Here is a 27024-nt window from a genome sequence, read left to right as displayed (position 1 = left end):
CCAAATAACCTGTCCCAAATCAACCAACTGAACAAACCAAAACATTAACCAAAGAGAATCACAAATTTAAAATCCCTCTCCAACTTAAAAAATTCCCCCGCAATTATTTATTAAGAAATTATTTCAAATGGATAAGTTAAATATAAATCCATACAATTTATTCAGTAAAGAGGATTTGATTTTCTATCATTAAATACACAGAGTGAATGATTAATTTTAATGTTTTTGAATGGATTCTAAATAATGATTTTTTTTATTTATTAAATTGTGATTATCCAATCTAAAATTTGTCCAATATTGTAGGATTTTGCTGATTTGAGCAAAACAGGTTTCCATATTGCGAAATCTTAATTCCGAGGGCATGAAGGATTTAGATTGAAAATCTAGTATCTAAATTTGCAATTTATATGCTCTAGGTGTATAGTCTTCTAAATTTGCTTACTATTTATAGCAGAAACTTCTAATTTCTCTCTCAAAGGTAATTTCAATTTAGATTCTAGCTTAAAATTAATTGGTACTAATTAGAATTATTCAATAGATATTTGAGTTACACCTTGAGAATTAAAACAGGTTTACATAAGACTTCCTAACACTCTCTTCCACATATGTTAAAATAGGCGAGAACCAAAATGCTATAGGATCAGGTAATTAAGGTTTGATCCTCCACATTATCAAGCATTTTTGGACAGGTTTCATTATATGCGTGGCTTGACCATTAATTAAGTTGTAAATTTTGGTCGTGGTCATTTTGCAATTGCAGTCATGGCATAGTTGTTGAGGACGAATGTAGCTTTGCTTGGAAATTGGCAATGCCCTGAGTCTCCAATCTGTAATCGAATAATGGTAGCACGGTAAGCATACCATTTTACAAGACTCATACCCGGTGAACTGTAATTGCAGTCTGGTACGGTTGCAAGTTGCAACTACTATCATTACGGTAAAGATGTTGCAGCTGCATCTCATGATGCAGTCTACATGTTAAATCCTTAGGCTTGACTTCTATATAGTCTTTCCCTAGAATGTTAAACAACACTACCTTCAACATTAGAGCTTGGAAAAGGAAAATAGGGTAAAGGAATAAAGTATACTTAACAAGTCTCGTAGAGCTCTATCATTTAGAGTGTGTTTGGAATTCATTTGTTGATTTCAATAGAACATCATCCCATTAGCTTCATTCCTTCTATGTTTGCTGCTTTAATTTGAAGGTGAAAACTTTTGTTTACAATAATTAAGTTTCTATATGGATTTCCTAACACACCCTTTGTCTTTCTTTGCTCATGAGTTGTCTTCAAAATTCGTCCTTAGAAATATACCTGTTAGAACTAATCAAATTCAAATCTCGATCATGGCTGTTAGTTAAGGTACATAAAGCTTCCTTAGTTTTCTGTAACGATTAATTTTTGTATTAATAAAAAAGTAGGCAAGCTGATTTCTCCTACGTACTTGAGTTAATTAGAATATCTCCTATATTCAGTGACATATCTAGGTATATGTGTCAATGGGATAAGGAAGCTAACTAGAAGCTATTACTATTAGAGAGAACGAAAAAAATTGACTTTCAAATCAAGTAAATAATAATAATAATAATAATAATAATAATAATAATAATAATAATAATAATAATAAGGGATCAGTGAAAAAAATTGAGATCAGTAGTGGGTTCAAATATATACAAAAAAAATAGAAAAACAAAATAAATAAAAAAAACTAAAAAATATTTACTTATAATGTTATGAAAGTTGGGGGATGTATTTGCACACCTTCAGCTCTAGATATATTTTAGCTCTATTAAATTTGTGTGCGTACATATAGAGAAAACAAAATAAAACAATTTAATTTAATTTAGTGAAATGAGCGAGATTATATATCATGACCATCTAATAATTGTACATACAGAATTTTTTAACAATAGATTTATAATATATTTACACCCTGTAGTAATAGCGTCATCTACAACTATATATAGGTCTGTTCTAGAGGATGCATACTCAATAACATTACATTTGCATTTCAAGATTACGTCTTTTCGACCAGTACCGGGAAATATATAGTACCAGTGCAGGGAAATAACTGGGCTAATGCTATTTATATTTTGTATATGGTTTCTACTCCTATGAATAAAAATTTTTCTTTAGCTATATTAAAATAAAAAGATTTGGTACGTCTTTTCGACCAACGTCGCGCAAAAACACGAGTAGAGCAAACATAATTGTTTCAATTTCGTTGTGCATATTGATCAAATAAATTATTTTCTTTGACTTCATAAGTTCTTTTGGTTCTGGTCGATCTATTGAAAACAACTCCTCTCACGGTCTCACCAAAAGAAACATTAATTAACACAATAACTGAAGATTGAACAAAAGAAAAAACCCTAAACCAGCCTAAGCTTCATTTTCAAATCCACGGGTTGTATTCTTCCATCTGCAAGTGTAAGGGTGGAAGCCCATTCTGCCAGCATAGCATTATTCAGAGGGAAAACCCTCCGAATTTGAACCGATGTCGATCTTCTTGCCTCCATCTGAGACAGAAAATCCACTGTTAACGCTCGTGTTGGCCTGCTCCATAGTTACCAAACTTATATGATGGTGAGAAAGTGGCACCAACAGGGTGGCGTGCGTGATTCGATGCACCCTCCATCTTAGACAAAAAATCCACAGTTCTCTGTTGCTGGTGATCCATTTGCCTCGTATAAGTGGCACCAACAGGGGATGGCGCTTGATTCGATGCACCAATGGTGTAGATAAACGGAAATCATTGAGGTAGGATACTACTCCAGTACTTCCTCGGTCGACGAGGAAGTGAGACCAAAAGGATTTTGTGGTCTCATTCCTCCTCTGTCATACGGCCGAGGGTAATTAACGCAACAGTTAGCTGTTGGCGTGTTCCACTTCCAGCCGCATTAGTATTAATCCGTAATGGTTTTCTTAAGTTGTGGTGGTGGAACTACCATTGCAGTGGTTCTGTTCGATTTTGGTGGTGGTGGTGGCAGTAAAGAAACTACTATTACAGCAGTTTTATTTTGTCTAGATGGCAGTGGTGGTGTTAACCCTAGCTGTGACTTTTGTTTCTTAGATGTTTGTTGAAGTTTACTAGAGGATTTGTTTGTTGTTGGGGCTGCTGCGACACTTGAACATTAACCCTAACACTGTTGCTGCCTGTGCTCTCGGCAAAGGGAGCAGTGATAAAATGGGAGGAATTGAAGGGTTCAGATGAAAATGATGCTCGAGTAGAAAGAGAAGCTTATCAGTGAGGGTTTGGACTGAGCGACGGATGTGGTTTTACAGTGAAGATTTGGCATGGGTTAATATATTTTTTGGTTTTGACTTTTAACTAAAACAGGATTAAATTTGTGTGCTGACTGACAGATTAATTATGAAAATTAAAAGGGAAAATACGAAAGACATCAATAGTGTAAATATATAGTATGCTGGCTGACTTTTATAATTATATTAAAAATCACTGCAATGATTATTTATATTAATTAATAGTGTAAAAACTTTTCCATTATACGCATTTAATTAATGAATTATGTATGTGTTAGAGAATATCAGTATATAGTTGATTTTTTCCATCAATGTCTAAAATTATTATTTTACATTTACTTACAGTTTTGTAAGAGTCAAATAAGATTAAATTAATTGAATCAAATTATGTTAAATATTATAATCAGTCAAAAATAAATGTTAAATATTATATAACTAGATTATATATGCTATATAATAATATTATGAAAAAATATATATAAGATTTATATAATATATATACACTAAATATAGTACGCAGTAATGTATAAATTAATATAACACAAATATATATATACATATTATAATTTTTTCCTTTCAAAAAAATATTGTAATTTTTTATTCAACATAATAATAATAATAATAAACCAATTACTTAATTTCCTGAAGTTTTAAAATACTAATATAAAATAATTTAACATATATGAAAAATGCATTCAAATAATAAAATAAAATCAATCACAAAATAATAATTAATTATTTTATTACACTTTACAATTTTGAATCTAATTGCTTAGAATTAAATATTATGAGTAAATTTTCATTTTAGTTCTTAAATTTGTAAATCATCACAGTCAAAAAAAAATTGTAAGTCATTAATTGTCATATTATTTATTTTTTTTCTTATTTGACCTAACTTTTTTAAAATTTTATTTTGGACCTTCTATCCTTTTTTACCATTCTCTATTTTGGGGGGCGGAGGAGGGGGGGCGGGGGGGTGTTCTTTTAATATAATAAAGTTTGAGCCTCATAAAGCTTAATATCATATTAGAAATTATAGCTAGTCTGTCCTAAATTTTGGATAATTAGGTTGTTTTGGAGGCAAAAGTTACGCTCAATTAATTTCTAATATAAATAATACCAGATTTTATTCAATATTACCAAAGATTCTAGATAATTTAATTAAGCATTGTACATAAATTATTATAAAAATATTTGATATTTTGATTTCCAAAAATAAATAAATAAAGGTTTATCCAATATTTATTGTACCATCAATCTAGTATTACAAACTTCATACTTTTAATAATTAAAGAGACATTTTAGAATTAGTAGATAAAAAACTATAAAATAATTTCATATTATCATCTAATTATAAATCATCTTTGTGATAAGAAAATGTCTTTTAGAATATCATAGTTAAAAACAAATTATGAGATATAGTGCATCCTCTACTCTTAAGCTAAATTTTGGAGTGAATCCAATCTTTACAATATATTCAAATGTGCCTAAAGCGCCAAATAATATTAGCATTTGACCTTTTTGGAATACAATTTACCTATTTGTTATTGGTTTGATCATACAAGGAAATACATTTGCATAATGAAACCATCCATGGAGTAAACAAATCTTCCAACATTGCACTTTTTTAACATATAGAGGATCACTGAAAAAGTAATTGAATCTCGAGGATTATCGAGCTACTAGAACAAGTAAGACAAAGATACTTTGAAGTTCACACAGAAGAGATCGAGCTACGTTGATTTATTAGCTAATAACAAAGCCCATATTTATAATATCACACTGGAAGCTTAATGTTATATCTGGCTGCTGGGAAGAGTGCTAAGAACAGAGTGCTCAGGCTTATGCTCACATTCAGTGTCAAGATGAACAAAGGCTCTCTCAACTTCAGGGAGTTCTTCGATCCTTATCTGCAATGATTCTCCAATTGCATGTGCTTCTTTCAGTGGAAGATCCTCCGGTAGTTCTATGTCCACCTGTTTATGTCCAACATGGATACGAATTTCAAATTAGTTTATATCAAATTCCCTTTAAATTTGTTAACATCAAATGTGTTTTATGTTAATACATATCACATGGAGATTGGTTAAAGCACATGGTCCTACATCACATAAGAAGTTCCTTCTTTATTGAGAAAAACATGTTTTAAGTTCCTAAAATAGGATAAATTATTATATAATTTGCGACCAAAATTATATATTCCGAACTATCTTTACATAATAGAAATATTAGACATTCTCTGTGACACTCTATTTATGATTGGTTGAAATTTATTAATGATTATTAATTTTGGTGAAATATAAAATGAGAGTAATTAACATTCCTCCTTTACATAAAATTTATAACTTTATTTGTAAATTAAAAAAAGTGATTATGTATCATATAAAAATGTACAGACATGGCATATTCTCAAGCTAAGTGATAATTTCTGGAATAGCCGACACAAAATCCACTTACCTCAACAAAGTATAAAACTCCAAAAGTGTAGGCACGGACTGTGTCAATACGTTTGATTTGAGGATGGTATCTTAAAACAAGGTATGTCAATTTCTGCAAGACTTCAGGTGGAGCTGATTGTCCAACCAAGGAAACTAAACCAAGAGGTAACCATCATTTAAATAGAGTACGTAATTGAACAAAGCATAAGACGCAAAATAAGAAGAGAGAAAGAGAGAACCAGCATTTTCAAGCACTGTTTTAGACCAATTTGAAATTGTGTAGAGTGCAAGCAAAATAGCGCCAATAGGGTCAATCCACCAACTAAATTTATCACCTAGGACAGCAGCAACCAAACCAACTATGTTGGTTATCACATCAAAATAGTGATCCTGGCAATCATTATAAAAACAAGAAATGAGACACCAAAATCTAACATTTTTCAGTGATGATCAATGCAATTAATACATCAATAAGTTATGAAAACAGAAAATGTTATACCTCGGCATAGGCACGAACTATTTTATTTCCTGAACTTCTACAATACAACCAGAGTAAAAGCTTTACGCCAGTGGCAGTCAGCATGATTATACACAACCAAAACAATTGATCTGAAGTCATCTTAAGGGATGGTTTTCCTTTAATCAATTGTTCAACGGCCTCAACCAGCACTTGAAAACCTTAATACATAAAAGTTGTCCAAAAAAAAAGTCATTTTAGTAACTATAGCATATAGCATATAATTTAGACTAGTTTAAGAAACGCTAGATAGAGATAAGTTACAATGGATCGATAAATAACCTAATCTGAACCACAAATACGTAATTAACATACCCAACGTAGCCATGATAGCGGCAAAGATGGTAATGCCAACCGGTTGCATTCTCAATTTTCCAATGGGATACTTATAAATATTTGTGCGCTTCATGGAGAGGTGTGTAAACCAAAGTACCCCGCCAGCCATCAGATCTAGCAGAGAATCCAGTGTTGATGCAGCAATAGCTATGGAACCACTCTTAACTGTTGCAAATACCTGTATGATGTGATTCTTGGTCAAAGTAGAGCAAACTACAAAGAAAAAGGAGAACACTAAATGCTGACTAGTTTATGAGCTTAAAAGCAAACATATAGATGAATGTTAAAAACACACTCTTGAGGAGATAAGGTTGGCTTGGTGATAAAGGAAGAAAGAAAAGAGAGAAATATCGGGCGTTCGAATTCTTTTGCTAACAAAAGCTAACAATTAATATTTACAAATAAAAGAAAATAAAAAAAATACTCTTAAACCAAGATTAGGGTTGCAACAAATAAGGATGTAGAAATTTGGCACCCAAGAGTTATGGCTTGAAGAAACAAGGTTTTGAACAATTTTTTTGGAATCATCTTCAATTTCTTGAAGATGGTTAAGGAGTTCTATGTCATTTATTTATTGTTTTTTCTCTTTTGGCATCTATTTCTAAACACTCACTATTACATATGTGATCTTTAATTAACAATATATTTTTATCCAATACTTATTAAAAATGTTATTAAATTTTTTTGGTAACATTTAATTTTTTTATCAAATATGAATAAGTATTATTAATATATTTTTACGATGTTTTATTGAATGTTGTATATAGTTTAATATATTTTTACGATATTTTATTGAATGTTGTATATAATTTATGTAGCTAAAATACAGTAACTTTTAATTAGGATTTGATGGATCCATTTTGGATTATGGTGTAGTTGACTTCTTTTCTCTTAATCTTTTATCCATGCCTTTGGATCTTTACATATAGTTTTGTATGCAGTGGTTAATCATACATTGACTTGTTGAACTTTCATAAAATTGGAAAATGGATTGTGAGTGGTTGTGCTTATTAATTTATTGCCATATTCTTTATTATCTAGGAATAGAACTCAAGGTACATGATTTTTTTAAGTATTTTTTTATCTTATTTTCGTGTGGTTTGATTTAAAGAACTCAAATTATGTGGTTTTTAAGGGTTCGTGCACCAAGGGAGTAGGTTTAAGCTAACTTAATTAGTAGAGATCGATCAATTAAACCATGAATGTTTTTACTTGAAATAGGTAGAAGTTGATATATCATGTGAACATTTAGTGATGTTTAACTCCAACCACTGTTGCCTATTTGAGAAAATAATCGAAATTGAATTAATCTCTTTATAACTTTGTTTCTAATTTCATTACTTTAAATTCTCACTCGTTTTCAATTGTTTTCCATAAAAATATAAAATATAAAGTCTCCTTCCAATCCAATACTTGTTTCCAAATAGTTTGCTTTTGCGAACCAATAATCTATCATGACAACAATAATGTACACTATATACTCAACACACTATATACTAAGTACTTATACAAAGCACTTGTTGAAGTCATATTAACAACCATTATAGAAGGCAGACTGAAGCCATGCCCATGGAGTTTTTGGATGAAATGCTGTCAAGAGGGCGTCAAATTGATATGTTTACGATGTCAATTTCAGGGTTATGCACAATGTTGAAAATTTTCCATAATTAATGGAGCCGCGCTACATTCTTGTTAATGCATAAGAGTTGCAATAATGTGATGACTTGTGAGGAGGTATAGCTGCCACATTCAAGTAATCGTGATAATAAATAGAAGTTACACAGATGTGAGGAGTCACAACTTATCAAGAATTGTTACTAAGTGTTAAACCATCAAGAGTTATTACTTCTCAGGTGAATATGTTAACCTTATTAGAAATAGGAGGAAACCTCAAAGTTTTAGAAGTTAATGAGATGGACGATAAGGAAAAATGGAAGCAAACCATAGAAAAGGAAACTCAATCCTTAAAGGAGAATTATACATATGATTTGGTGAAATTACTAAAAAGAAATAAGACTTCTACTTGTCGGAGATTATTAGAGAGACAAGTGTAGGCAAAGAACCAACTCAAATTGAAACATATTGAAATTGATGGTAGATATATGTATTAATTAAACGTGTCTTCGTTAATAATAGTTAACATCAATATAAATAATGTTACCATCAAATATTCGTGGATAAGAAAATGAAGTTAAAGAAATTATCCATACAGAGAACAATTAGTCTATAATATAATGACTAACATGATATATTAATTAATAAAATGATTATAACAAAGTATTATTAATATAATTATGCCCAATAATTATGTCGGAAGAGGAGAAATTTAGTTAGATTTTTAATAATTAATGAAACAAACATTATTAGATACTCATTAATGCATAGAAGTCACAAGATGTGATGAGAGTTGGGAGAAGTTTAATTTGGTACCACATTCATGTTCTTGGATATATCATATGATCTGTGATGGTTGCTTGTTTAGCTTTGATGTCATTAACTTCATCACAATAGTGATTACTCCATGTGACACGACTTACGTCCAGTTATATATTATTATTATTATTGCCATGGAACATATGTTATTATATATATATATATATATATATATATTGCCGTGACTATACATGAAATGCTGTAGCATAAAACATACATGTAACTCACTTCCACTGTCTAACTCTAACAGATGGAGATAACAAAGATTATTTTTTACTTCTTTTGTTTACGTTCTTTCATTTACTTCCCTTAGTTGCAAATCAGGCTCTTCACGTACACAAATTGGCAAACAAAATTAAAGCTTCAAATGACTAATGAAAATTTAAAGATGGAGTAATTATAGCTCAATTAAAAATGAGAGAAACGGTACCTTAAAAGCGAGTAAAAGAACGTTTGCCAAATTGGATATTTTCATTGCCCTTTCAGATTGCACTTGTTCCCCGTGCACTGAGCCATCCTCAATGACATTGGACGATTCAGTTGAATCAACCTCCTCGAAAGACCTTAGGGTGGAAAATTGCCTTTCGTAATACTCTTTCTCCCCTTGCACACGAAGAAAGAAAATGAAATTTGAGTATGATGCCAAAAAGTTCATATATTCTCATAGAAAATAAAGGTGACTATGGCTACAACTATATACAGCACAAAACAGAATTGAAAATTGTAATCCATTTATTCGAATGGTAAGATGCACACGAATGCGTTCAAACATAAACCACTTCAAATGTAGTAATAATTATGTTTTTTATATTGTAAGTGAAAATATATATATATATATATATATTCTTGTATAAAAAAGAGTTATATTCTAAGTAGATAATTTTTTTTTATCAAAAACAATAGTTATTATATCTTATTTCTTATTAAAGAATATTTATATCATCACATGTGTCTTTTTTTTCTTTCTACTTTCAATACAACTAAATAAGAGGAAAAAAATTAACTTTCTTTTCTTTCATTTTTTTTTTCTTACCAGACTATTTATCTCACTTTACATTTTTTATTTTCTTTTTATCGGCTTTCTTTCTCAATCAAACATATCCTAAGAGAAAAATATGTCCGCTCTCTCCTCACTATACATTAATAATTATATGTCTTCTATTATACTGTAAGTGAAAAAATATTTAAAAAAATCTTATAAAAACAAATATTATTCTATATTTTTTTACCAAAAATATTAATTATTATATTTTATTTCTTATTTAAGGATATATTTATGACATTTCACATGCATGTTTTATTTTTGATCTGTACACATTCAAAATAGGAAAAATAGTAACTTTCTTTCTTTTTATTTTCTCTTATACCAAACAACTTTAAAATAATTTCATTTTTCCTTCATTTTTTTCCTTTCTCTTGTCTTTTTTTATTCCACCTTCTTCCACTTACAACATAATCTTAAAGTGTATATATTCTCATGAATGTGAAAAATATTTTCTTTTTGCATTTCAGAGTAAAAAAAAATACTTAAATTTATATACACCCTTTAAGATGGAAGTTGGGAGAAAGAGAAAATTATTAAAAATAACATGTAATAATTAACAAGATGAGAAAGTGATAAAAATTAGATTATGCAAAAAAAATCAGAGTTATGATAATTTTAATAACATTATTTATAATTAATTGGTAATTACATATTTAGTTTTATTGGTTTTTACATCCATTTTATCTTAATAAAATATAAATATTTTAAAAATGTTTATTTGACAAATTCATAAAATAAAAAAGTAAAATATAATACTTAATTCAATTTAAATTTTATAATTTTATAATTTTAATTATAAAACTTAATAAGCAATCAAGTTATCTAAATTTAGGTCCTAAATAATTTAATGAAAATCAACGGCTAAACATTTTTTTACAATATCAACGGCTAAATATTTTTTTACAAGATCAACGGCTAAACATATCCTCTACAAACTATTATTTCCCGGTAGCTCTAAATTGAATTATTTTCATTTTAGAAGAGTCAATTTTCAATATTAATATTAAAGTTGGATTTTTCTTCTGTAAGTTGGATTTCAATTGCTGATGAAAATATCAACTATTGATTTTTCAATGCATATAGTGACTTCTAAATTGCATGTAAATTTAAAACTCAAGAATACCTTCTGTTAAGCCAGTTGCCTTTGAGTAGTCAATGTGAAAAGAGAGATCAGGATCGAGACCACACCGAACTTTATCAGGCAATTTGGAGAAAAAATCGCATTTGAGACGAGTGACTTCACTGAGCTCACCACTATTACTTGACAAAAACGGTGCCTTTAAATGTTCCAAACCACCTTCCATATTCACTGTCCAAGTGCAACCCAGAAACTCAATTGTAAAAAAAATAAAATTCAAAGATGCTAATTCCACCAAATTCCAATATAATATGCCAAAAAAAAAAAAAAACAGCAACCCCACCTAACAAAACGAAAGAATTGAAGATGACCCTCAACTGCTGAACTATTAATTACTGCTTTTATATATGCATGAAACATGTCTTTCAATATTATTCTCATTCCCTAAAACTCCAATCATATATGTAAAATACGTACAATGTTTTCTTCTGTCACGTATACATCTTACACTTCTAGGAAACGTAAAACTGGAATCTATGGATATGTTTGAGTTTGACAAGGAATATTGGAGGCTTCAACCCTTGATGGGTTTTTGCCATTTGCAGTGATATGGTTAAGCCACAGCTTAACTATGTCAGAGTAAGCAATGGACGTTACCTATTTGGACTCACGGGAATGATAATATGTATGCAAGCACGTACAGCAGCAATATTCAGACGTATGTGACTTGAGTTTGGACAAATTGGGCATTGGGAAAAGGGATATTCCTTGTGTGTATCATGATTCTATCAGAGTTAAAAATTTAAATATAGGACTTAAATATATTAAAAGGACTTTAATAAATAAATTATTCGAATTTTATTTTAAATTTTTAATAATTTTTATTATTATTTTGACTATTTATCAATGATCTTAAACATTAAATAAATCAATCGTTCACATTTCACACCCCTTCGGTTTTTGCAAGACTGTAACTCCAATTTTTCTTCAATTTCATAACATAGTAACAACAACAAATCTCAACATAGGTAAGATGATCAGAAAAGGATAAAAATAACAGTAACAGCTTTAATAAATAGTAAACCTCTTTACAGTAACAGCTTGATGACTTTATCTATGACAAGAAGTAAAGAACATAGGTAAGATGATCGGAAAAGGATAAAAATAACAGCTGCTATAAACATCAAGAGTCGTTCTTGATCAAATCTCAACATAACAATGAGCTTCATGAAAATACGTACTTACTTATGCTGATCAGCATAAGTGCATACCATACTAGTGACGACTCCAATAAATTGTAGGCCGTTCACATGACACTTTCAATAATGAATTTTGGGAGTAAGAAATTAATGTAATCTTTATGTTCGAATATGCTAGCTCTGAAGTTTGAGCAAATAAATCATCCAGTTACAGTTAAAGGAGCTTTATCACTGATAGTTAAAATTGTGAAGGAAGGAATAACATGCTGCTATCATTATAGTGTCAGCCGAAGAGAAGAGAAGTAGCTAGGTTTGTACACGGACATTGTTTTCTAAAAAGGTTTTTTGTATATTTAAATATGAAAAATCTAGCAACACAAACTTTTTTTATTCATTTCCTTCATGTTTCCTCCAAATCATGTTAAGGTAATGTCAAACACCCCGAGTACGGATTCCAACTTTTATTCACTGTGTTGTTGCTGTGAGAGACTAATTCCTAATTTGTTGAAAATCAATTATTAATTTGTGTGAATCATACTCTTTATCTAAGAAATTTAGTAGTTTTTAATAAATTACATCAAGCGAAATGTTAATTAAGAAAACAACTCATACATTTTTTTGAAAATATTTTCTTTAATTAGTTAAAATTTATTGAAAATTATAAAAGCTTATGAGTCACATCTTATTTAATAATTTAATGACTTTATTTTCTAATTTTATAGTTTTTAATAATTTTTTTATCAACAAACAAATGTGTGTAACAGAGAATGTGTATTTCTAGCTAGCTAGCACTCCCATTTAAACAAATAGTTAAAAAGTGTGTTGTTAGTACTTTCTTTTAAACATTAAATGATACAATATTTGATATTATATGTAATTATTTTCATCTTTTTATTTTTTATTTTTTATATACATCTCAAAAATATTTTTTCACAATCAAAGAGGACCACAAATTCTATTCCACCTTTGATGTGAAAAAAATAGGTTAAATTACTTGTTTTTATTTAATAGGTTCATTTTGTTTCCTTTATTATTAAAAGTTCAATTTAAACCTTTAATTTTCAAATTATATTCAATATTGTTCTTTTGTTCAAATTGTCACTAGTAATCGATAAGGAGTGTCAATATATATTTCTAAAAATTAAGGAAATTAAGGAGTATATAAAAATTGAAAAGAATGTGTAATTTCACAAAATTATAGGGATAGTTAATGTAATTTACTTTAAGTAATATGTGAAAATTTTATTTATTTTCTTATAAAAAATCTTCTTTTTTGTTACAATCTAATACTGTTTTGAAAATGTAAAAGAAAAATATTTTAGGTGAATACATTTAAATCAAAGAGTTTAACGGTTATATATCATAGTGTAAATTTTTTTTTTGCCACCAATCAATCAAATAATGTGTTTGTTTTCTTCTAATAATCACATAGCAGGTGTGACTTAAGATAATTAGGATAAAATCAAACCTTTTTTTTAGAATTTTTTTAAAATATGACATATAAAAATTCTTTACATTTTGCATAATAATTAAATCCTAAATTATACTCATTTATCATTTATCATTTATCATTTATCATTTATATTTTTTTCTTCTTATCTTTTTCTCAGTTTCACCTCTCGTGATCGAAACAAACCAATGATAAAGGTAGGAGACAGTTTTGGAAGATGATTTTTTATTTTTTTTATCAAATTTGGAAGGTGATTTTTAACAAGGAAATATATTGTATAAATTATCAAAATAAGAAAGTTTAATTTAATTAATTGAATAAAATTGTATGAGTGAATTGAGTATGTTGTAATTCTCGTACCAATAAAAAAAATATAGTAGAAGTTAGTCGGTCACCGTAGCGTAGACCCTAATTCAAGAGTCTATTCTATCCTCGTTTGTACACACACTCTGCACCTCCATTGAGTTGAGTTCAAAACTCTGTTCTTTCCTCCATGAATTCAATTTCTTTAGGTTCCTTCATCCTCACACCATGCAAGTTCCGCCCTTTTCTTCAAACCAAACACCAACCCATATTCCGCACTCTCTCCCCAATTCCCCTGACACAAAAACCCACTTTTCTTCGAGCCACAGACTCGAACATCGACGCCCCCATTTCCCTCCCCGAGGGCGCGTCCTTCGTTTCCATCCCAGAAATCATCGAGAAGGACTGGTCCGTGCTTGATTGCGCCGAACACCGAACCACTGACCGCATTATAGCTTCCGGAAACATCGAACAGAGTTCGAGGGTTTTGGTCTCAACTGGGTCAGAAGACTTTGTTGATTCCTTAGCGGGTTTAACTCCCTCTGTGTTTGTTGTTCATGACTCGCTTCTGACACTGGCTTGCATTAAAGAAAAATATGACAGGGTTAAGTGTTGGCAAGGGGAGATTATTTATGTTCCGGAAAAGTGGGCTCCTTTTGATGCTGTGTTTCTTTATTTCCTTCCCGCGTTGCCCTTCAAGCTCCACCAAATTTTGGAGTCTTTGGCTGGGAAATGTGCACCGGGTGAGTTTTCTCTTCGATTTCAACATCTTTGTAATTGCTAATTAGTTATGATTTCCTGTGTTATTTCCTCTGTTTATTGCGTGTTGTATATGGTAGGAAACCCAACATAGCTGCTTCGGTTGTTTACTGTTTTAGAGATAGTTCTGTACTCTTTACCACATTATTTTAAACACACTTTCTATTGTTAGCTGAAATTTATTTAAATGTTTCAAACTTATATGGGTTGAAGGCCCTGTTTGGATAGATTTCTCAATATGCACGTATAGGGGAAGAAAATAAGAAGGTAAAATAAATTAAGCTTCTCTAAGTTAAAATTAGCTTATACACATGTTAAAATCACCTTTTGGAGAAGTTAAACAAATAAATTAACATATGCATAAAAGCTAATTTTAACTTATGAAAAAAAAAGTGTAATTCATTTTGCCTTTTTATTTTGTTTTCCTATATAAAAAGTTATGGAGAAGGTGTGTCAGAACTCTGTAATTAGGCCCTGTTTGGATAAACTCCTTATTTAACTAATAATAGAAATTGTAGTAAAAGCAGTGTATTAGATAGTGTGTCGCTAGAACTCCTATATTTTATTTTGTATACGTGAACTTCATTCATTATTAGCAGTCATTCTATTTAGTTCGGAGACACAAACAAGACACATGTTGTGCTCAAAGTTTGCCTTTCATGAAGCATTGAATAATTTTTTCTTGTAATGAAGGTTTGAGTAATTTTGTGTTTCACGAGTGAAGACAAGAAATTGCTTCAAAAGAAACATTCCTGAAACGCTGGATTTTTTAACAACTATTATTACTCGGCTGTTGATTTGTTTTTATGGCTATGTTTTAATTAGATGATAATTTATAAAAGTGTCATCTTTATTTTTATTTTACTAGTTTTGTGTATACTTGACTGTATTGCCAGTAAACTTGATGGATTTTCTTAGTGCTCCATGTTATTTTTCTTATTCTTAGCTCAATATTCTTGCCTCATGAAGTTTAGGTCAGTGCTCCCAAGTTGTTTTCTTTATTTAATTTTGGATTTGACCTGTAGGTGGAAGGGTGATTATCAGTCATCCTAAAGGGAAAGAAGTATTAGAACAGCAACGAAAACAGTACCCAGATGTAGTAGTTTCTGACCTACCTAATAAAACATATTTACAAAGTGTTGCAGCTGCCCATTCTTTTGACGTGGCTGAATTTGTGGATGAACCTGGCCTTTATTTAGCCGTTTTGATCTGCTCGAGAGCTTAAAAACTAGAGTGTGTACATTTGAATACACAATTTGATTGAACTTTTTATATGGTGTTTTCCTTCTTGATTATTAGCTTGAATTTTTGGTTGAAAAATTATAAAATAATATAATTTGATTGATATGATAGCTTTCCCCTCACTGGTAAAATCTTGCATGGTTCTTGGAACGTTTTGTGTCAAAATCAAATTCCTCCATCTCTTAAAATGCCTCACTTTCAATATTTCAATAGTTTCACAAACTCAACCAAGACCACCTTTCTCTATTCAATCCAAATCAAATCAACACCAAGTTTCATTGTCGAGTGCCACAATCATCAATGACAAAGACCAAACATCAGAAGTTGCTGGCTCTGCTATCAAAATTCACCAAGATGTGTGATGGCTTGCTAAACCTTGGGTATGGTTACATTTCTAATTGAGGTCAAGTAGCTCTAGTGGTTGAAGGTTAGATGATGCAGAGACTGGTTTGACAGTAGAACAAGTCTTGTGATTTGACTTGGGGTTCTGAAGATGGTGAGTGTCCAATGAGTTTTCTTGTATTAGAGAATGATGGTTCTAATTTTATGGTTGGAATGGTGCTAAGGTTCTCAATTCTATTTCTAGCTTGATGAGCTTCTGATGATGTTGATTTGCCTATGACTGGAAAATATGCTTCAGAGGAGAGCTGTGAATGCTACATCAAGGTGTGGTCAATTACAGACAGGTTGAAAAGCTCTTTTTGGATGGCAATCTGACTTGGGGAGGACGGTGGTTTTCAGTGTTTTTTATTCTAGTTTTTGTGTGACTTTTTGTAGTACAGTTTTGGATAGAATTGAGGTTTAGTTGAGGTTTTGATGGAATGAAATGTAGTGGTGAGTTTGTTTGATTATGAACTTTTTATGGGTTTATTATTTGCAAGTGAGCTTGAGGCTTGTGGAGATTATAGGTTAAATTGTCGAGGTGGAAACTTGAAACTGATGAGATCATTAGGCTAGAGATGAGATGGAGAACTTGAAACTGATGAGGTCATTAGGCGTAGGCTTATTGAGAAATCGAAAAGGCGAATTTGGGAAAGATGAATCAAGGAAGATTAAGGTTATGGAGGAACGTGGAAGAGATTTTATACTCCCTTTCCCCCAAAACATTGTTCCATAATAGTGGGGAGGTAATTTAAAACCAGTTGGAAAATATAATTTCAATTCAGGAAATTTTATTTTGCATTACTTATTTAACATGCCATGTGTTCTGTTAGGTTTAAGCTAGACACATTGACAGAGACGGGAGTGGTTAATATAGCATGATTGCACGAGTGATGAGGAACTTGAGTAATTTTCATGAGGTCGAGTTTTCATGTTATTGTCATTAAAAAAAATAAAAGGCACTTAACCAGTGAGACTTAAGTGGTTGACATTTGTAATTTATTAAAACCACGAATGTAATTTTAATCGCTCAAAAGCTAATGTGTCAATCACTCATGAATTTGGAAGTTTATTCAAATTATTGGTATAAAGATTGGGGATGAGAGATTTCAATAGAAGGGACAGTAAAGTGTTTTAGCGAAAACTAATCATAAAACTTTTTGACCTTATAAATGTTAAAATGTTTAAAATTTCTTTCTGTGGAATTTTGAGTATGTTGTTCATCCTGTAAAATGTTGGCTCTCTGAGTTAGAATATCACAAATTTATATTTTATGAAAATGAAAAACATACTAGAAATTTCAGAAGCATGGATTCTAAATATTTCAATATTTAAAGAGATGAAAAACATATTTTTATCTTGATAAAATTATTTAATACTTCATATATATGATAACAAAATCAAAGGAGTATTTATACAATTTGAGAATTAGGAGTGTTTTTGTAGGAGGTTATGGTTTCACTAGATAAGATCTTAATCCTTAAATATTTTCTGTTAATAAAATATATTTTATTATAAAGTAAAAGTTTTATGAAATCAATGTTGAGATTATCATAAATGAGCAAATTTTGGATTTGCTTCCTAGTAAAAAAAAATATTTGTAATTAATAGAAATAAAATTTGTTAATTTATTAAGAATTAAAATAAAATATCAAAGACCAAAAATAATATTATTTTATCAAAAGATTTAATGTAAAACAAAAATTTATTAAGAAACACAAAAAAGTAATATTTGTTAGGAATCAAAATCAAATTTAAGTTTATATTTGATAACTTTTAAAAATCATACTTATTGTGATTTTTTTTATTGATTTACCCTAGTAAACTTTCAATTCAGAAGTTTCAAATCAAACTTCAATCCTCACGAGTATTCCATCAAGAATACCTCAGAATTTTCACCTCAAAAAGGCAAAGCACCAAAGAAAGTAGAACAGAGCAAATATGGCTGAACAAGACCTATCCCACTTCCAATTAATCTACACATCAGACCCCCCATTAAAACTATGAACACTTAAATCTTTTGCATGTCTCTACACGACAAAACTGTGAGATTCGCATGAAAGGATCTAAATTTGAATTCAATAATCATAATAATGACAATGTCAGCTCAAACTCCAATACAGCTTTTCACTATAAAGACTGCTTTAGTTTCAGTATAACAAAAAGAATTATGAAGAACAAATGCTTCATTGAAACTTTAGGGTGATTATGACCTCACAAAAAAATCTTTAAAATACCAGCACTCTCAATCTTTCTCTACACCAAAAAAAATAAAAAGAATAGAGACAATTGGGCAACAATTAACTAATCAAGCTATAGGCTAAATTGGAAATTGCTGAAAGGAAGCTTATTGTTCACCAAATTACAAGGTACTCAAACCTCCATTACCATATGTGAAGATAGGGACTGGATTCGACAACAGCCACCTAATACTTCTCACCTTATCATTTTAAAAAATTGAAAACCTTAGGTTATTACTTGCTGCAAACAAGTTGTATTCCTCCATGGCGGGAGTCTCTTTCTTATTGCAATTATGAACCTTCTCGACATGATCTGCTGAACTTTTTGAGGAAAAATCGCCAACAGTATCACCATTCAAAGAAGTGAATGCCGATTTACATCCAGTTGATAGGGCTACAGGTCCACCAAAATGAAACAAGGAAAAATCATTTTTATTCTCAAGTGGCTTGGAAGAATTATCATGCCTAACTTCTCCATGTGATGCTGGTCTCTTGGAAATAGGTCCAGCTGGAAAGACCATTTCTGCAACAGATCCGTTAAGATGCTCTGGCAAAGAAGCTGGCTTGGAAACTTGAGTCCGCTCCTCTGCATTTAAGACATTAGCTCTGGCAACTGGCTGATAAACTGGAACACCAGGGTTGAATAAGGACGTTGGTTGCTGTAAGGCTCCATACCGCAAGCTGAAGCGTGGGTCCTCATTTAAGCCATATCCAAGAGGGCCAGCAAATAAATAGGGATTTGAGTGTGGGAAGGGTATCAACCCATTTGTGGGAGCTGCTGGCCATGAAACTGGATTTTGATGGAAATAACCCATTGCTGAAGGAGCTTGAAACACTGGAAAATGTATATTTTGGTTTGACAACGGTGGAAGCATACTTTGAAGTTGAGAACACACATTAGTGGTGGAAAAACAATTGTCAAAATTTTGGGCAGTTTCCACAAGATTCCCCAATGCATAATTTCTTGTACCATCCAAGGACAGACCAATCAGTGAACTTGATTTTCTTGTCAAACCCTCACCACTTGCATTCTGGCTATTCTCTACAGCAACTTCATGACAATGAGACAAGACAGTTTCCACACAATCCGAATTATTTCTTACTTCAGATTGCTGGCTAACATCTTCTGAATCCGATGTGATTGAGGATTCTGTATTTTCATGGTTTGACGAGGTTGTATTATTATCACCCTCACTTAGGCATGATGAGCAGTTATCAGAACTAAAAGTGCTACTTTGAGTTGGATCAGAAGAATTATTTAAGGCAAAGCCTCCAGTTGGACAAATTCCAGATTCCTCCAAAGCAATTTCCGTAGAGCTACAAGAACCTTCAGCTTCTACGTGAAAATCATTTTGACAGCTTTCATCCATTCCACTAAATCTTTTTGAATTACATTCCTTGTCATCATTTCCACCTGAATCAACAGCTTCTCCAATAGACAACTTGACCAGATCAGACTGAGTTCCTTCAACTTTAGTGGACCTCAAAATAGCATCAGAATCAGAATTACTGCAAGGATATTTCTTTTGAGATTCTATAGGCTCCCAAACTTTCTTCGATTGAAACAAATCCCTGGTGGGGCAGTTCCCTGAGATGATTTTGCTTTTGGGTCTTCCATTACTCTCATGCATATAGGCTACTTGATTATTCTTATTACCACGACAAAATTGCTTGGATGTATCTCTTGCAGATTCAGACTGACAGGTAGGTTTTGTCTCCCGCCTAACTCTGGTCATAGGAGAATGTTGCTCAACCCTAGTCTTAGATTCATTATTCAAGCTACAACTGCAAGAATGAATATCACATTTTTCATTCATCCGGTTCTTGGAACTATAAAACTTCTCATTATACTTGGGAGGACCAACATTTCGACAATTGGATTTTGTTGGGAAATTTATTCTTGATTGCCTATTCAACCCATTCATTACCCTGGATGATGTCACAAAACTCTCTCCATAATGTCTTGGCTCAGATCTGCAAACCATCACACTATTTTCTGAAACAACTGCATATCGTCGTCTGTCAGACCACTTCATAGGCATATCAAGTTGAAATTCTTTCCTACATCTTAGTTTTCGATGAGAAGACATTGATTGTTCAATTGTAGACTGACCCATCTCATCTTCTGCATTTGAAATTTCTTCCTCACAATCATCATAAGAGAGGTCTTGTGGTTTCAAAGTACTACACTCACTAGAGAATTCTTCATCTTCGATGTTAGGAGAATCATCCCTCAATAGATTAGTTTCATCTGTTTCAATAACTAAATTACTGCAGCTAATAGGAGTATTTTGCTCCATATCAGCAACTGCAGACAATTCTTTCTTTGAGATTTCAGGAGAACCAAGAGCATCATTTGATTCAGAACACTTCTTTTCTTTTTCTTTTCCTTTTAGTCTTTCCTTCCTTCTAAGCTTTTTCTCCCGTTCCTTTGTCCTTCTCCGCTCCTTGCGTTCTTCTTCTTCACGTTTTTCCTTTTCTTCTTCTTCAAGAAGCTTCATCTGTAGACAAAATCATGCAATTGAGATTTAGGAAATGTATTCTAAAAATAGACACAAGAGCTTTTTTTCCTGTCCCCAACAGCCTTTTTCCTAAAAGCATAATAACTAAGACCTGCTTTTCCAAGGTAATGATTTCTTTGCATGCCACGTGCACTCGATCCTCCAGCAGTTTTAGTGCAAGACAAACAAATATGCTGTGTGCATTTTGACGTGCTGTTCCTTCTCTGAAAGCCTTTTCAACCTGAAAGGATAGTACAGTCAGTGGTTATCTGGTTGAACAACAAAAACAAGCACAGAAAATAATACTAGTGCTAAACATGCCTGTTCTTTGAAAATAATAGTGGCAGCATCTAGAAGAAATTCTCGAGCAAGTTCAGGGCTTTTTGCATGCTTTTGGGGACGGGAGCATTCTCCATCAAGCTCATTCCCATCCTTGTCAACTGAATCATCATCCTGAGAGCATACATTATATAACATCAAACTTACAAATTCCTCATGACTAATTATCAAAATCAAATGAATGATGGATAATTAACAAGGATTATTTTCTCAGTGAAACTTGCATTACCTCTTCTTCCTCGGCCTCTTCAGCATGCTCAAAGAACCTTCTGATACTTTCCCCTTTTGTGATTGTAACATAACCATCTCCTACAATTAACCTGCAATGTACACACTGTTGACCCTTCAAGGAATGAGCTTTAACAGTAAGTTCAGTACAGCGTCCATCTAATCTCCAAGCTCGGAGGGTAACAAAACATGCACTCAAGCCACCAAGATCCAGGCCACTGGCTCGAACACATCCATTCAATCCAACATTTTCAAATTCCAAAATGTCAGATTTTCCTTCAGTTGTCCCCACAGCCCACTCAAAGTGATGATAGGTTCCCGATGCATCAGCAAATGTCTGGCGCCAATCAGCTTGAACTGAGTCATCAGATACCTAATAAAAGCAAATGGGTAGATGTCGTGTTAGGTAGAACTTCTATTCTAGTTGCCGATAGCTTGATAAAACAATCTTTTCATAGATACTCCATAGACTCTTCCACCAAAATCTCAATCACCATAGGTTTTACAGGATAGAAATGTGAAAGTCACACCTCATATTGAAAGGCAGAGTCAGCAACACAAAACCAGCTGGTGCAACGAGGTTCTCTGCACATGCGCCTCAGTTCTTTTAGTTCCTTGAATTCTCGAATAACATTTCTTCTACAATCTCTGCAAAATCTCTTGCTATCGAACCTGATAGATATGGTAACTCATTAATAAAAACCAAAAGCATAAAACATCCTTATCCTTAAAAACATACAATTGTGTGCATATATATATAGAGAAAAAGGGATCTCACCAAATACTATAAAGCTTTGAAGCAAAGCTTCACATATAGTTTCTGATGATGAAAAAATAGATTAAATCATACTAGGAATGAATGAATAGGCATTGTGTTTATGTATTCAAATGAGAATTAGTACAAAATGTTCAAAAAAATGACTAAAAATTAAAAATAAAAATCAGTAGTCTAACTCTAATAACACAAAAAGACCCACCTGATGATAGAAAGTAGCAAGTTCTTTGACCCAGTACAATGAGACAGCACCAGACACAATATTGGAAATTTTAAATAAACAGTTTCCCTTAATATTTTTTTGCTGACAGAACATGTAACTCCAGAGACATAACACTCAAAACTTCAATAAACCAGTAATAACAGGCAAAAATAAAATAGTGCAGTGAATCTATAATAGATAGTTTTTCCAATTTATATCAGAAAGATAAAGTTAACATTCTAATCTACCAAGGTGCCTTTGTAAAATCACTTTGAAGGAACAGAAGCTGACTTGTCCATAATTTATAACTAATAGACTATTCTTCAAATTCTTTTCTTGTTTCTTTGTCTTTCTTAACTCAAGTTCCATTAACTAAGGATCTCATTATACTCACTCCGCTTGTGTTACCTTTTAACAAATCTTTTGACAAACAAGATCACCATCACAAAAGGTCAGTGGACATTAATCTTTTAGCTAAATTATTGCCTAAAACCTTAATGAAAATCAGTAATCACCAAACCATTTGAGTGGAGAATAATGTCAGTTTCAATCCTAACAACAGCTCATCTGTTGATTTATCTTCTCAATAATTGCATGAAAACAACTCTTACATAGCATAATCAGTTTTTACCTAATAGTCCATATCTACAGTCCATAAAGTCCCAAAGTATCTAATTCTCTCCAACAAAATTATCATTTCTTATCAAAACTACTTGTGTATACAATCCACAAGTCCCAAGTAATCCAATTGCCTAAACCTTGCGATGTCATAAATGATGGCTGTCCTATAACAGCCTGAATCATGCTGCTTCTCCAGGATTGTATGTTATAATAATCATACAATGTCTAATCTAAACTATCATAAGCAAGAATCGGGGAAAACCCTTCAAAATATCAGACGAGCTAGGGCTATGCCAAGAAATGCAATTAATAGATTCATCCTTTAGCTGACCCTGGGTAAGGGAGTTCCATGGAAACATGAAAGCAGACAGAAGATGCACATATTCAACAAAAAACTGAAGAACATCACATAACTGACATATAATAAAAAGCTCTCCCCCATACAGCTATCCTTGATAAAGTTCTAATTTTCAACCTAAAAATCCATGAATCACTATTTAATCATCATTTACTGCATCTGGAGTATGTTGCTAGAGAATTTTTTAACTCCATGCCTATGATAGAGTTCCCTGTTTACCTTTTTAAGCATCAAACTGGCAGCTCAATTGTCCAAGAATCCAACAGATAGTTAGTTGAATACAAATCACTTGTGTATAATGGGTAAGAATATCAAACCCCCAAAATCTTTATTCTTTCTCATTATTCCACCTAACACTTTTCCGAGCTGATCCTAACAAAGATGGTCATATTCAGGAAATTTATTTTAAACCTTTCAGAGGCATGTTCCACATTCTCATTCTTTGTATGTCAATTTCAACTGTATGACTGATTCTAGAATTAAATTTATATTATTATTAGTAACAATCCTCACTTATCTAAGGGTTAGGACAGTGTAAGGAACGAAAAAATCGATAGACACCTGTACATAAGTCTCTCAATAAAATCTTCTTCCTTCATTCTTAAAAGAGAAAGCCGAGTCTCCTCTCCCAGTGCTGACCAAAAATCCACTAGTGTATCGCATGAAAGTCTGGCAGTATGCAGGGCACACGTTTCTCTTGTCCCATGTCCTCTGCCATAACTAACTATTCCTTGACTTATCCAACCACGGCCTCCCCCGCCACAAGCATCAGGATAAAGCAGTTCCCTTTCCCTCTCCCTAGCACGTGCACCATCAAAGACCTAACATTTGCACCAAAAGTTTAGATACAAATGGGAAAAGAATGGGATGAGAATCTAATATAAATGAGATGCACTTACAATTTGCAGTCCTTTCAAAGACTTTGAATACAAGTAGCAGCTCATAAGTGTTAATGAGCCATCACGTGATGTAGTCAGACCTCCCCAAGGATGGATAGATGGATCTTGAATTTCATCTTGGCATCCATTGATAATGCTTGATTCGTCATTATTTAGCTTTTTCAAACCTCCGGATCTGTTGCAAGGAAAGTGAGCATCCACCCCTTCTTGTTGCAAAGATTTCCCATACATAGCAATCTGCAGAAAACCCTCAAGAAGCAACCCATTGCACCTAGAGCAGTACATATTTTTACGAGCTTGCTCAAAAAGGGATTGTTTGTCTATCCTCAAGAGTTTTTGCCGAGCTTGCAGCGACAGCTCAATCCAGAACTGTATGGCAAAAATGTAATACACCAATAAGAGACAAAGTAAACATGTCACAAGTTGCATTTTTTATCAAGAGAACAAGGTAAGCATGACCTAGGTCAAAGCTTAATCTCTGTGAAATATGGTTTTAAGTAGCAGATTGCAACCACTGTTGTGGCTGCGATATTGCTGTTTCTAAGGTTTTCACAACCACATTGACTGCATTTACCCACAATTCCCTGCAATATTGCCAATCACAACACAACTGCACTGCAACCTGAACCACAATTTAAAACCACTAGTGTGAATTAACATCAATTCCCAAGGAAGCTCTTTCCTCTCTAAACCCATACTCCCACAATTTGATAGCTGCCAAATTTCATTGATTAACTAGGAAGCATGGATATGACACAGACACAAATACGATACAAAATAAACCAAGGTTTTAAATTGCGGTTGCAGTTGTGGTTTTCTTGCGGTCCTTGATATTGTGGATAAATATGGTTGATGCATCCCCAGTTGCAGTCGTGGTGCAATCACAAAAGCCTTGATATTGCAACCACAATTGCAGCAGCGGACTGTATTTTAAAGCCTTGAAATAAACAAGGGAGATAATAAGAATTTTTAAAATAACATGAGACAACACGTAACAAGGGTATAACATACAAAAATAATATTAACACATAACTAAATACTAAAAGTAGAGAACTTAATGTTTCAAAAGCAACATTTCAATCGTTGTAGACACAATAAATAATATTATCTGTCTCATTATTGCGGCATTGTACCATCCGTATAGTTACAAAATTTAAAAGAAAATAAAAGTTAAAAATGGTAGGACACAAATAGAAGTATCTGTTAGTGTCCGACTCTGAGCCGTGTACTTTAAAATCCATTTTGAAGTTTGTGTGGTTCACTGTCGATAATTCATTGCCCCGGCTAGAAAAGTATCATCCGTGTAAACCATGAGTTCGAACAGTTGCGCAAATATTGTTCAATGGACAACAAATGAACAAGTAACAAGAAATATCAGAAACCATCACTGAATGACATTTATCAATCAGAAAAAACACTTAAACTATAAATCCAAACCCCGCAAAAGTAATCAAACAAGTGTTCCCACAGTAAGATCCAATATAAACCCAATCAAACCATCACTAATAACACAACAATCAATCCAAAACAGTGATCCAGCAACAATCCAAAATCCAATACGAAAAAAAATCAATTAAAATAAGAAGAATTCAGCACCTTCTGGAGCTGATTGTAGCAAACCTCGTCCGAATTCTTCGACCAGAATCTATTCGCAGAGAGCGAACACGTCGGCGTGGATGAGCCATTAGTAAGTTGGTGTTCATTCCTTTGCGCTAATCCCGGCATTTTTCAAAACTCTGCGAGATTCATTCACCAATTTTTCCACCGTTCATGTCAATTTTAACCAATTCTGAAATCCACACCAATCGGATGCAAAACAAAATAAGCGAGGATTAATAAGAAAAAAAAAACAGAAACAACAGATAGATCAAATGAACATCCGATATCAAATTGAAACCGAACCAATGAAGACGCCAACGCCGATGGAAGATGTGCAAGAATTGAGAGTGTGTGTATGTATGAGAGAGAGAAGAGCTAAGGGTTTTTGATCGAAAGAGGATTGAGATGGAGACCATGAGATTTGGAGGTGTGAGCAACTGCCTGTGTGAATGAATATATTTTATTTTTATTTTTTTGGAGAAAAGAAAGAAAATAAGGATTTGATTTTTTTTTTCGTGTATATTGGTAATTTGGAAATGCTCATGTTGCTTCCCTACGCGGTAAAAATCTCAAAAGCAACAATAAAGCCCACTATTTGTTACTTATCACCAAGGATTTAGCACCCAACCACACAAAATAAAAAAATAAAAAGTTTAGATTAGTTAGGTAGTATTAATATCGAATTAATATAATTAATTTGGTGATTGTAATTCATAATTTTTCTCTGAAAAATAACTCATAAAGTTGAAAAATAACTCAATATTTAAATATGATGATTTTCTTCTATTCTATTGAGTGAATAAAAACTATATAGTTAT

At 32.2% G+C, this 27024-nt stretch overlaps 3 protein-coding genes across 6 annotated transcripts; 1 reads left to right on the top strand and 2 right to left on the bottom strand.

The window, feature by feature from the left end:
- Window positions 1-4836: 4836 nt before the first annotated feature.
- Window positions 4837-11545, bottom strand: LOC114406799 (metal tolerance protein 4-like). 3 transcript variants are annotated; one of them, XM_028369619.1, is made up of 8 exons: window positions 11454-11545; window positions 11156-11341; window positions 9418-9590; window positions 6534-6732; window positions 6201-6379; window positions 5941-6091; window positions 5721-5854; window positions 4837-5239 (listed from the first exon to the last, which is right to left on the bottom strand). In XM_028369619.1, exons 2-8 carry the CDS (start codon window positions 11334-11336, stop codon window positions 5060-5062), a joined length of 1197 nt encoding a protein of 398 aa, XP_028225420.1. In that variant the 5' UTR covers window positions 11337-11341; window positions 11454-11545; the 3' UTR covers window positions 4837-5059. The 3 variants fall into 3 exon arrangements, with proteins under 3 accessions (XP_028225420.1, XP_028225422.1, XP_028225421.1); XM_028369621.1 differs by having other exon boundaries at window positions 9418-9581; XM_028369620.1 differs by lacking the exon at window positions 11454-11545 and having other exon boundaries at window positions 11156-11378.
- Window positions 11546-14148: 2603 nt separating this feature from the next.
- On the top strand, window positions 14149-16171 carry LOC114406798. Its single transcript, XM_028369618.1, has 2 exons — window positions 14149-14805; window positions 15847-16171. Exons 1-2 carry the CDS (start codon window positions 14253-14255, stop codon window positions 16044-16046), a joined length of 753 nt encoding a protein of 250 aa, XP_028225419.1. The 5' UTR covers window positions 14149-14252; the 3' UTR covers window positions 16047-16171.
- A 2324-nt stretch (window positions 16172-18495) lies between these two features.
- On the bottom strand, window positions 18496-26675 carry LOC114406797. Of its 2 annotated transcripts, none has more exons than XM_028369616.1 (9): window positions 26510-26675; window positions 26204-26396; window positions 24608-24976; window positions 24270-24529; window positions 22283-22424; window positions 21754-22125; window positions 21507-21638; window positions 21298-21426; window positions 18496-21185 (listed from the first exon to the last, which is right to left on the bottom strand). In XM_028369616.1, exons 2-9 carry the CDS (start codon window positions 26330-26332, stop codon window positions 18894-18896), a joined length of 3825 nt encoding a protein of 1274 aa, XP_028225417.1. In that variant the 5' UTR covers window positions 26333-26396; window positions 26510-26675; the 3' UTR covers window positions 18496-18893. The 2 variants fall into 2 exon arrangements, with proteins under 2 accessions (XP_028225417.1, XP_028225418.1); XM_028369617.1 differs by having other exon boundaries at window positions 26228-26396.
- Window positions 26676-27024: the final 349 nt, after the last annotated feature.

Source organism: Glycine soja, chromosome 3 (assembly GCF_004193775.1).
Source record: "Glycine soja cultivar W05 chromosome 3, ASM419377v2, whole genome shotgun sequence".
In the NCBI taxonomy this organism is placed as follows: domain Eukaryota; kingdom Viridiplantae; phylum Streptophyta; class Magnoliopsida; order Fabales; family Fabaceae; genus Glycine; species Glycine soja.
Note: the sequence above shows the minus strand (reverse complement) of the source record. Positions and strands in the feature narration are given on the sequence as shown.